Source organism: Pyrgilauda ruficollis, unplaced genomic scaffold (genome assembly GCF_017590135.1).
Source record: "Pyrgilauda ruficollis isolate IOZ18807 unplaced genomic scaffold, ASM1759013v1 scaffold2, whole genome shotgun sequence".
Classification (NCBI taxonomy): domain Eukaryota; kingdom Metazoa; phylum Chordata; class Aves; order Passeriformes; family Passeridae; genus Pyrgilauda; species Pyrgilauda ruficollis.
Window position 1 is genome coordinate 27,003,121 of NW_024519206.1, and position 12,972 is coordinate 27,016,092.

Genomic DNA, 12,972 nt, shown 5'->3' on the forward strand with positions numbered 1-12,972 from the left:
TTGTTCTCAACAGCTAATATTTCTTGGTTCTCCTACCAGCTGTGAGGAGCAGGAGGGCAGGCAGTGGTGGGATACCTAAAAATTCAAGGAAGAAAGAGGGTAACTAGGCTGCTGGAGCTAAACTGTAAACCCTAGAAGAAACCCATGAAGTCTATGCGTGCAAGGAGAAATCCCAGATATTGGGCACAACAGTTTTAACCATTTTCACACTGTATGGAACCCTCTACTGAAGTTTGGCTGGAAAAGGAAGGGCCATTTTTCCTCTTGGTAAACCACAGTGTGGGAAATGGCTGTGGCATGGGAACAAGGAGAGGAGATGAGCCCCATTAGGAAATGCTTCATTGACAAATGGGTTTCAAGGACTGGTCCTTCTCCCCCTGCACCCCAGCACTGGGTGGGATAGGTCATGCTGCTTTCCTCTGATTGATCCCCACAGTCACCACACCCTGAAACTGCTTGGGGTTTGTTTTCAAAGCCAGCTTGTATGCAGCACAACTGGCAAGGCTGCCATGTACAACTGAAAGTCAAGGAAAAAAGGGTGAAAAAAGGAAAGAAAAAAATCAGTCCTTTACTGAAAACATGAAGGGAAGTGGCAACAAGAGACTAATTGGTTGGTTCCTCCACAAACATAGCCCTAGCAAAGAAAGCATATGCTGTCTTCTTACCTGTGAGAATTTTCTCATAAAAGCAAATCACATCAGAACCATTTCAGGTTTTTTTTTTTGTTAATCTATTCCACATACACAGCTTGCACTGGATTGAAACAGCACAACACCCGCTTTTAAAGGCAGCACAAACAGACACATTTCTCTGGCGCTCCCCTACTCATCAAGCTCACCTAAGTTAGGGTAGTGTTATGGCACAGGCAACACAAGGGTGAACGTCTGCCACAGTACATGCACAAGCAAGTAAATTACACAGACAGTAAAAGGTGGTGAGGGCACAGGAGAAGGAAGGGAAGTAAAAGACGGACCTCACTTATTTTTGGTCAAAACGTAACTTAGGATGGTTAAAAAAAAAATCAACCTGGCCTCACCATCACATCTTTGGGGCATATTTTTTTTTTTTACACTTTTTTTTCACTCTCTCCTTTTTGGACTACATCAGTTCACCACTGGTTCATACTGAAATCCAACTCTGAATGGGTACAATGAAAGAAGGAAGCTACAGGGAGCGTAACAACTGCCATAGTTAGGCAAGACACTGAGGAATGCGACTGACACAGCCTTCCACGCAGCCTGGAGCCATTGGCATTCCCCCTCCCGTGGGCATGCATCAAGTCCTGCGCCAAGCAAACCACCCATGCAAACCCACACACTGCCACGGCTGAAGCGGCTACGCTGGGGTTCGGAGCCACCCATGGTGTGGGTGTGCCAAAGGAGGCGGGGAGGGGCAGGAGGGCAGGGGAGGAGGAGAGCAACAACAAAAGAACAACAATAACATCAGTCAGCCCACCTTCAAAAACAGAACAAATTTCAGCAACTCTCGAACCGAGAACCAACCTGATTGTCTTCTTTATCAATACTAGAGTTATCTCGCTTCAAGATAAATCGCTTCTGGGATTCTTCACCTTTTTCATCTTTTAAATGTTCAGAAAACCTTTGCTCTGGTCTGCCAGCAAAGTAAAACATAGCAATAAAAAAATCTTTCTTTTGGTTTTGATTTGATCTTTATTTCTCAGTGCTCTTTGTTTTCACAGAGGCATTCAGTGCAAAAGCAGTTAACATTTGTGAGATACTGCCTATAGCTGTCTGAGGCTGCTGTATCGCTGCAAACTGTTATTGCTATAAATAGCTTTTGTTGTTGTTGTGTAGCAAGGAATGGGAATCCAAAGTCTCAGTCACTGAAATATTTAGACTCTCCTCACTGTGACTGAAGGACAGGGAAAACAAATTACCATACTGTATGTTAATTTGCTTTCTTCAGTAGCTGGGATCACTGGCAACACTGCCTCTTAGTGAAGCCTATCCATCTTGAAAATGAAGGAAAAAACTGGTAGGAATCTTAAAAAACACAAAACCAAAACCAGACACCCAAGAGTTTCCTCATTCCTGGTAAGCAGAACTGGTAAAGGGAGGGACTGATGATGTTTTGCTTAAACAAAATTTTATCTCATCACCACTAAGTGGGAAAAATACTTCAGAACAATCATAGAGCATCAATTAGTTCACTGATTTAAACTCATACATTTATTTATTTATTTATTTTAAAAGTCAAACCCCAGGGTTTTGGCTCAACATTTTCAGGTTTATAAGATGTTACGACGCCATTTCATGTTCCCACCTTGTGGAAAAAGCAGTACCTTATATCACGTCACCTTGTGCAAAAAGAGAACCTTAAGAAGCAACTTTTGTGGCCAAGCTGGTCACAGACAATGCCTCGTAGCTGTCAATAAATAACACTCCAGCATGTACCATTCCCAGAGTGGTAATGTTTTAAGCCCGAAGTGTTTAAACCTGCAGAGTCTTAAGCCCAACACCATCAATGGGGTGACCATTGGCCTCAAGAACTTAGCTCCCATTCATATGATGCTATCACCCAACTGAGGGGCTATTACTGCACAAACTGTTCTTTAAAAGCAGAAATACACCATGAGATTTGTCAGGGAACACAAGCCTTGTGCTCAGTGCTGAAAGAGTTGCCTACTGCAGCGGTGGTAGGAAATACCTACACAAACAAGACACAAAGCTTCCACTGACATCAACACAAGCGACGGTGGAGAAATCAAAAGGCAGAATGTAAAGAAGTAAGTGCTTTTGCAAATAAGAGTCCTCTACAAACTTAAAAAAAAAAAATCTCTCATCTTCATCTTATTTACAACAGAAAATTAAACCAGATGCATAAATCAGCAACCATTTTGTTGTTACAGCGTTATGGATTTCAAATCAAAATGCAGCACACATTCAACACCACTACTGCAGACCATAACAATTCACTGTCAGATATACAGGAAACACTTGTAATAAACTGTAAGAAAGTCAATAGTAAGGCACACCAGCTATCCTGCCTCTCTTTATGAATTTTGAGCACTTCCACTTCATAATCTGCATTTTTGCGACAAAGCAACAAAACACACTATCCCAATTTCCACCGATTTTGACAATTCAAGAAACCTCTGACCACCATCCATAGCTACAGGGCCCGAGTCACTAGATTCTCTGGATGACCTACTAGCCTTCTTTAGGAAAAGCCCAGAGGACCATGACTCTCTGCATAGTAGTTTCATCATCTAATGAGTCATTCATTATGTTTCCTCATAAACAGAAAGCCCCATTAGTGGATTGCTAGGTGGGTTGTTCTCCCTTTACTCCCATTAATGTGTGTTATGCCCGTGCAGCCAGAAATGAAAATTCCTTTACTCAAATATTGCGCTTTCACAGGACTGAGAATTGTTATTTTTCTGGTTTTACATCCTAAAGCACAAACCAAATTTCTGCAGTTGTACCATCAGTGTAAAATTTAGAGCTGTAAACTATCAACTGAACATCTAATAAACCATATGCAAAGAAAAAGAAATTAATTAGATTTTAAAATTCAGGGGAAAAGTCATTAGAGAGAAAAAATCTTGAAAAATTTTTGAAAAAATGTCTCCTCCAATTACTAACTTATTTAAACAATAACAAGATTTTCATACTTCATAGCATTATTAAATTTTAAATCCCATTTTCACTTCATTTACTATTTATAAAATGTTTCTGTTTTTCATAAGAGAAAAATATAAGATCAAACCACAAGTCAAAATCAATGATTCAGTATGTGCCTGTTAATAAAATTAATCTACATGCCCACTAGGTGATCAATCTCCAGTTGTGAAAAGACATTTGCATGGGCAGAGAGACTCTGCAAATGTGCAGAGCACTGCGGAGCACCAGGGTACCTTCTGCACGGTGAGAAGGTCCACCCCTCCCAGCCACCTCTGCGGCTCTGGGCCACTGCTACCAGAAAGATCGCAAAGAGCATGACCAGCTCAGCTGACAGGGATGCAAAGCCTGAGGGAAGACTGTCACGTGAGATCGAGGATATCCCACCAGCAAGTGTCTTCAGGCACACCAACCTGTAGGCCTCCCTCAAACACTGCAAATCATCACCAGAAAGAAACGTAAACTATTCTAAAGAAGATATTCACACATGTGCTTGTGTTTTTCTCTTTAATACTGTCTACTGCATTTTCTTTTTTAACATCTATTGTACAAATAAATTATTAGTAGGATACAGATGGCAAACAATGTTTAAAACCAGCAAGTGAAACCAAATGTTCTGAATCACTTGGGCAAAGAACAGGGTGACTTTGAAAAGTTTTTGGTCTGTTCTATGGATGGAAGCCAATGTAAACTCCACATTCCCAGCTCTTAAGTTCCCTGTAACAGCATAATGCATTTGCTGTAAGGAACCAGAGACATGGTTATTCCAGACAAATCTATTACATTAGTTTATGAATTTTCAGGTGAATCAACTGCTTAAAAACAAAGAAAATAACGCACGTTTTTGTGTAAGATGCAATGTAGTGTCAATATACTAACAGTATATAATTACAATAATGCAGCAGATGAAGCGAATTAATCTCATGTGAGTCCTAAATTAATAACAACCACGTTTATTCTTCTAAGCTTTTTTAGCTGATACTGCCACCAGTAGTCAGCACAATATATCAGATTGTGTTCATGCATTTAAGGGAGTGAATTTATCAAGATAACTTTTAGTACGGCATACATTAAGTTCTTACTGATGTCAAAGCAAGGTTTACAATTATTATTACTACAAACCCATTAAAAAAATCAGTAACTTCTTTACTATTACCACAGTGGATACCTAAATTTTGTCTTCAAATCCTAAAAAAAAAAAATTTTGTAATTTTAAAAATGGGACTTGCACAGCCTTTTTGAAGAGACAGTGAGAACTTCAGAAGGCATCAGCACTGACTCAAGTATTCATCATTGTTTAAGGATCTTAAAAAAAAAATCAGAAATCACATACAAAACCACCTACAATACCTGTACTATACAGGCGGGTTGACCATGGGTAACAATACACCCATCTACTTGGTAAGAGCCATGTGCAAGAAAAAAGATATGCAAATATTTGCCTACAAGCAATCCAATCTACCTGTAAGACAGGATTTCATTTAGCCCATTCAGTATTTAATTTACCCCCTATGGAATTCATGTATCACTTGAGAATCTCAAAGCCTACTACTCCAGAAAAAGAAGTTTAAGGAGGAAGTACCTTTTACATCAATGGAATTTTTGTAATTTGAGGACTCTACTGAGAAAACCAAAAAGTATGTCCCATTTATACCTTAAAGGCTCAGAAACCAACATAAAGGGAGGGGCAAAGCACACAGGTTAAAAAGATGTAAAATCTGGTGTGTTTTTTATTTCATTTTGGTTTTCTCTAATATAACCTTTTGATCATTCAAATTTTTATTACTTGATGATATGGGTGGAAGCAAAACATCTGCACCCTGAAAATGCAACTTCACAAGACCACAATTACATATGAATTAATTTCATATTTCCTAACAGTTGTCAGGTATCTTAGTCACCTTTCTGGCAATGTGGTTCTGAACAAAATGCAGAACTATTTCTTCCTCCCCTGTAAAGCTTTTGATCAGTCACTACAAATGTTTAACAGAGGTTGGACCTGAGAGTAACTTAGTGCATGTTCAGGCACCTGTGCAGTCCCCTCCTCATTCCCAGATCTCCCAGAAAGCACAGGCCCTCTGAGCAGGCAAGACAGCCTCTCCTCTCCTCTCCATCCTGCCCAGAAAGGTAGCACCATGATATTCAGGTAGGTGCCACCAGCATGTCTCCAGGTAGCCAGCTTCAGTAGCTGTCCTGCAGCACCCAAACATTTCACTATTAAAAGCTTCCCAAAACGCTCTGAGCATCTGCAAACTTCTGCAAAGTCTGCTCTCATCACTTCAGACTGTTTCCTAATCTTGTTTTTTTTTTTTCCCTACAAGAAGAGATCACTTTTTGTCAAGTGATCAGTTTAATCAAAGGCCAGACACAGTATGTAACAGACACCATTAACCCTACTACCCAGTGTTTTTCCCTGTCTCAGGAGAACTTCTACATACTTGTGTGCAATATCAGGTCCAGACCTGGGGGGAGTACCCGGGTACAATCTCACGGCAATACTGTGTCCCCCTTTCTTGTGGCTGTGCACCTTCCGAGGCAGTCATTGATCATGTCAAATATTTCAGCCTCATTTTTGTGTTGGTGGAATACTGTAAAGGTCAATTCAAGATATGGCTGAGGTTCCTTATTTCTGTGTTTGGAATTATTTCATTGTGAGGGAGACCCAATCACTGTCACAGGCTGCCCAGACAGGTGATGGAGTCTGCATCCTTGGGATGGTCCTGGACATGGTCTTGCGCAACTGAGTCCAGGAGGTGTTGCTTGACCAGGAATTGGACAAGATGACTTCCAGAATCCTTCCATCCTTAACCATGCTGTCATTTTGTGAAATACTGAATCAGTTATATAGTAAAAAATCCATAGCAGAACAAACCTCCATCAGTACTTTTTAGATGGTTTTTGTGTCTGTTCTTTCTTTGTAAGTTGGCCATTTTCCTTTCTGATGTTACAGTTCCTCAAAAGCTATGGGCAGTCCTTACTAAAGCAAGGCCCCAAAGGCACTTTTCTGGACTCATTCCTTCCAATAAAGTTTGCATTTTGGAAATGGTAAAGCTGGAGTAATCAGCTAAGTATTTCTGTGTGTCAGGAAGGAAAAAAAAGAAGATTTTGATAGCATTAGATGATTTTTTTTTTCCTCTTCTATCATTATGGTGATTTTAATGTGAGCTACTTCCATTCACTTCAGCGGAAGAGTTCCTCTCAATTTATCTCTGGATGACAGAAAACAGAGTTCCTCCCTCAAGCGTATTTTTCACACAGACTCTTTAAGAAGCATTCCCCATTACATGCTCATTTAATGCTTTTGATTATGAGTCAGCCCTTGTAAGTGGTAATGAAAAAAACCCCAAGCCCTAACTACCTTAACCAGGTATTCACTATTTAATCAAATTACATATTTTAAAAACATATTGCAGAATGGTAATAGCTATTATGATACACAGACTAAGGAAGCAACAGGGCATTTCCTTGAGTCTGCCAAGCAAACTAATGCAGTTTCATAGACCTCTATTTGCACAGGAGATAAGAAATGAAATAAATACTGGGGGGAAAAAAAAACCCCAAAACCTGCACTCATTTAAAATAAGTTAATTAGCTCTGAAATAACTGTCTAAGAGTCAGGAAGCACAGACTCCACACCAAAAGGACAAATGGAAAGAGACAAGCAAGAGCTTTGAATGTTGCAATTCTGAAGGCTTAGTCAGTGCATCAGCACAGCTCACAGTCTGGTATTGTCAGGGCTGACTTCTATACAGCACATAAATCTTTATTATGAGGCATATGTTTCTGACAGCCCCACAGCACACAGGCTGTTGCAAGATGCCTTTCAAAAGAAGCATCAGCCTCACCATGTGTGGAAAAGATGGGTTTGCCAATACAGTGCCTGATGCAGTTTAAAAATCTAGCAAGCACTTAGTGTATGTCATCTGCAAAAGCCCCACAGGTAATAGCCAGGCAGCTGTCTGAAACAACTCCACACAGGAATGCAAGTTCAAAAGGGGAGATCACTGAGATGGGCAGGAGCCCAAAAAACTTGAACTCTGCATTTGCAATGCAATGTTCATTTAATGCATATTACATGGGACAGCATGTTAATATTCCTCTCCTGAATGAATGGCAACAAGAAACAGAAAACAGGTAAGGTAATGGGGCTAGGAATGGGAAAAACACCACCAGGGGTACTCTCAGAATCACCATGTGGCAAACAAAATGCATAACTGACAAAAAGGATCTTACAGAAGAATGCCATGAGGAAAGCCATGGAGTAGCAAGAGCTGGAGAGAGTGACTGCTGTAGACAGGATTCAAAGAAGTTGTGAAGATTTGGGCCACTCTTATACAGGTGCTCTGATGGTTCAGCAGTGTTTTCTTGTAATTTACACTTGTCTTTAATTAGATGGATTACTCAATCCAACATCACCTTGGCCTTTATTTTGAAGGCATGCTGTGACACAGTATGGTGGCCTTCCCTGCTGTGCTATTTTGTGAGTATCTACTATATCTGCCTGCTGTGTGGTTTTTTTGTTTTAGGCTACAGGCTCTCCAAGGGTTCTGCATTACTACCTTAGTAAAACAATGCAAGCATTACTGTCTCTGCTTTGCTCCTTGAGGGGCAAAACTCTATCTGCAGTACAAATGCCTGTTTTGATCATGGAGGCAGAGGAATGTATTCTGAGAGTTAGAGAATTTACAGACCAGGGAAGCAAACATCATCACTGTCAAAAGGTTCATCACCCAACTTAGTGAAAAAGGCAGAATTCCAGCCCATCAGTTTAAATTAGTGATTAAATTCTATCAGAACAACATTTTTCAAGAATGAGGCCCTGAAATTACACCCTTCAAATACGTTTCATGTATTTAGGGGCTGATGGATGCTAAAACATGGTTTCAAAAAGCTAGAATGGGAATTTAAATGTAGATAATTGTTAAAGTACAGTGCAGTTATATTAACACAACTTAATACTTAAAACCACTCAAGATGGCATTGCAAGCATTTGAAGGTAAATGCCTCATTAACAGATTGCTGCTTTTATCATATGAGTCACTAAGAACTTCTGTTATGATGGTAAAAGTACATTAAAAGCTATAAAAGAAAAATCAATCCTGTACAAGATGGTTCTTCAAGGTGCTGCCTTCTCTGTAGAATGTGGGGGGGGGAAAATCTGCAGAAACCAAATGCTCTATTTTCCCCAGTATAAGACCAGATATTCTTTATCATTTTTTCAGAACAGCAGCTGGCCTCTAAACATGTTCAGCAATTATTAAAAAGAAATGTGGAAAATCACAAGTTATTTTCACAGGCATTCTTCCCCTCTAACTGGGGTTGCTACTAAGTCTGGAAGGACTGAAAAAAAGAGGCAGGAATTCTTCATGGAAGCATTTTTTCCTTCAGTGACTATGAGGTTTTATTAATCACCTTTGCCCATCCATCAAGATGCTACAGGAATCTTTTTCATGCCAAATTATGCTATGTGTGGACCAAGCAGAGGGCCAGATCTGAAGCGATTTCAAAGATACAGTACTTAAAAACCCCAATCTAATGTTTAGCTCTCACTGCACAATTCATGACCCTCACAAGCCTTCCTAAAACTTATTTCCAGAAAATCATCCTGTTTTAAGATGTGGATGCAAAAACAGTACTTGGCTCCCTGAGCATCTGCTTGAGTACAAACTTCAACATTTTACCCAGTATCCTTGGGGCAGAACACAGGCTTTTAACACAGGGGAGAAGCCTGCAGGCCAAGGGCACATGCAAATACCAGCTCTTCTGATAGATGGGGCAGAAGCACGACGTTCTCTCTCAGGCAGAGATCATTTTAGAAGCTTCAAAATCCTCTGCTGTCCTCCTGTGATCAAACTAAGATTATTTCTTTACTGAGGGACCTGCTTCTGCTGCTTTCTCCCCTGTTGGATTTAATTCTTGGTATTTAGGGCGTCTATTGAGACTGAACATCTTGCACAGTGCCAATTTATTTCCAGCTAATAGAGGCTCAAAAGTGGTAGCACAGTTCATGATGGAATTCATTAATATCTGATTTTAAGGATGTGGCATATTCTGTAAGTGGCTGAAAATTACAGTGTTGCATAACTGCTGTGATCTATTTAAAATTACACTTTTCTATTTCAGAAGTTTAAAAATTAACATAGAAGAGAGAGAGAAAAAGGAAGCAAATTCAAGATTTGAAGACTGCTGAAGATTTGAAGATGGTTCACCAAAAAACCAGCAGGCTAACAAAGAAACTGTCAGTCCTCTTGAAACGTCTCATGTATACACATTAATATCATAACAAATTCTTGTTCTGACTTCTGCTTCATGCCATTAACATTTTTGCCAACTCTAGCAGGAAGACTCATGGATCACAAGGCATACTCTGAAAAATCACTGGCCTGAAGAAGAGGACCTGTTTTTAATAAACTTCAGAGACAGCCTCACAAGGCTACCCTGGAAACAGCAAGCTGAAACAATGGACAAAGACTTCTTTAAACTTGTAATACTTTTTATATTTCCATGAGTCCTATTTCCTGTGTTAAAAATGTGGCAGGCTACAGAATATTGGAAAAGACAATTATATAACCAATCTAAACCACCTCTAAAATTTACTTGCTCAAATTTCAACACCTTATTTCTGAAATGCTCAGACATAAAACCATTACTTCACCTACTACGGATGCACTGTTACCTCTGAGGAAAGCACAGAGGTCATCTCAGATTCCAGAACTCTCTCCAGTGATATGAAAGTGTAAGTGACCAAACAGCATCTTGATTAATGAGCACTTTCTTACTACAGCTTGAACGAGCATAAGGATTAATTACTCATGCAAGAAAGACCTTCCTTCAACCAAATTACCTACTTGCTATTCCACAGCACTCCCTTCCTGGGCAACGTTCCATCTACCCACACAGAGCAGGTGACAGTAACCTTCTAGGTTTAATAAAACTTACCCTATTAATTGGGGTGGATTAAAAAGATTAAAAAGAAAAAAAAAATAGAAAAATAGAAGAAGATATACCATAGTTATCTTCTGATTAACACTTAACTAATATTTCATCACAGTATAGAACAGCTGTAAAAAGCACATGTCCACCTTCATTATAAACAATTTAGTTTTAATAAATTACATTAGATGAAAATTTAATATGGGAGCTATTAGAACTGGTTCATTAACCCTAACATCTCATTTACAGAATAAGTAATTTCTTATGGGTCCAGTACACAGTTTACACTGAAGAAAGAATGAAGGCAGCATGGAAGGGTCAAATTCAACTCAAATTCAAGTGTATTACGTATCTATGGTTTTTCATCTGTATCTTTCATGCAAAAGAGAAATATGACTAAAGTGACAATGCCTGCTGAAAATAAAAAGCTGTTCTAATTCAACTACCATTAACAAAATAAACATTTTTTCTAATCATGTCAATAATTGAATCCCCGACTGAAGCAAACCGATTATTTTCATATGAAAAAAACTCAAATCTATGAAAACCTATGCAATCTGTTACTTAAATGCTACACATGTTACAATGTAGCTACATAACCTCAAAGTTTTTATTATACATTATTCTTTTACTGATGTTCTTACTAAATTATTAGTCACATTACATATTAGGTCATCGTAAACCAAAATGTGTCAGCCAATTACAGTGTTATTTCTCAGCTACACAGTTTCTTTGTTTTAGTTGCACATGTCTACTGTGCACCCTTTTATTTCTCTACACGTTTGTAGCAGAGAATGTCATAATACCGACTGAGCAACAGCAATTGTAAACCAGAGGGGACATCTAGCTATCAGCAGTTTCTGTTTATTTCTTAGCAGTCATGGAGTAACTGTTCTGTAGCAAAGATGGAAAAGAGGTAACTACAACAGGAAAACAAGGTCCTCTGCCTCCACAGTCCCTTGAAGAAAAAAATGCAATGTCAGACTCCAATGAAAATAATGAAACCAGAAATAAGGGTGTTCATGTACATTTTCATGCATCATGTGGCTCATAAAAGCAATTCTGCTCTCATGAGATCATTCCTCTCAGTACATATATGATAATTAAGAATAGCATAGGGTGCTTAAATGCAGATGGAATTTAAGCAAACCATTTGCAAGATAACTATTCTGGTTTACAACAGGGAGGGTAACAAAACTGTTCTTCAAATGCTCTGGCAAACATCAAATTGCTTTGACTGAGATTTTACAAAAAAGGTATTCTCTTTCAGGTATACGTTTGGTACTACACCCATACTGCTAAAATGTCCCATCCAAACAATAGCTTAAAGAAATTAAAGTCATTTACATTGAATACCTTATTCAGTCAAGGGGAAAGGCATACTTTTCTGCATGCTCCAAAGGCTGTAACATTTGGTATCTCAAGGAAGTCTTCTTGGCACTTCAGCCTTGGGTAAAAGAAATTCTAGAATCGATTCTGCATTGAAACTGCCATGTTCAGAGAATGCCATTTTACTGACATGCCTGTAGGATCCTGTACAAAAGTTCAGACTCTGAAGATGGTGAAATTGTTACAGTGCACTTCTACTAATATAGATGTTATCTATAGCAAGATGCGTCAGTGAATACACAATAGAAACCAAACGAGAACTTTTCTTCTTTGCTTTTGATTCAAACCACTCTTACACAGAGGAGGCAGAATAACGCAGATTGTATGCCAAACTACAAAAGCATTGCAGTTATTCAAAGTACAACTTGAACATTAGGTCTCCTTCTGCTGATACAGTTCATTTCTAGATTATAAGGAATGCCTGTAATGTACATAACAGCTTAATATTGCTTCAAGTTTTTGAAGCATCTCGAAGGCAACAAAACACAGCCCAACTGAGCCAGCATAAAATTAACAGTCGGAAAAAATGCATGCATCACAAGGATCATAACTCACAATGCTCCTGAAAAATAAAACAGTCAGAACTGAGGATGTGAGAATCGGTATGAAGTTCATAACAGCTATGTTACACCCTCAGAATATATGAAAATGTCTAAACACAGCATTATATATCATAAGCATCCTACCTTCTTGATTCTGATGAGCCCTGCCACTCACATTTATATAAAACAAGTACATGAATGCATGTGTGGGCTGTGGTACAGACATGCTTATCACACGGCTGATGATCTCAACCAAATGGAAACCTTTAAATTTACCAAGCACACCAAACATGTTTCCCCTACATTTCTCCACCTAGCTACAGATAATCAAATCAATGAATCTGATTGAACTGATACAGTTCACAATATGAATGGTTCTGCAAAAAACCCTGAAGTACTTTCAGGTGTTTGATAGGAATTATGAGGAATATGCAGAACAGAAGGTGGCACGTACACATTTTCTGGCT

At 39.0% G+C, this 12,972-nt stretch overlaps 1 protein-coding gene across 19 annotated transcripts in view; it reads right to left on the minus strand.

Annotated features, from left to right (window-relative positions):
- Positions 1-12,972, minus strand: part of ARPP21 (cAMP regulated phosphoprotein 21) — a 224,742-nt gene that overhangs the window by 74,465 nt on the left and 137,305 nt on the right. For 18 of the 19 annotated variants that reach the window (XR_005955054.1, XM_041466846.1, XM_041466859.1 and 15 more), the window contains one exon: positions 1,503-1,611. The exons of the other annotated variant lie outside the window; for it this stretch is intronic. Coding sequence is in view for 17 of the 18 variants with exons in the window: in XM_041466846.1 (XP_041322780.1) it covers positions 1,503-1,611 (109 nt within the window). In the remaining variant the exon portion in view is untranslated. The remainder of the gene's footprint in view (positions 1-1,502; positions 1,612-12,972) is intronic. 19 annotated transcript variants of the gene reach the window in all.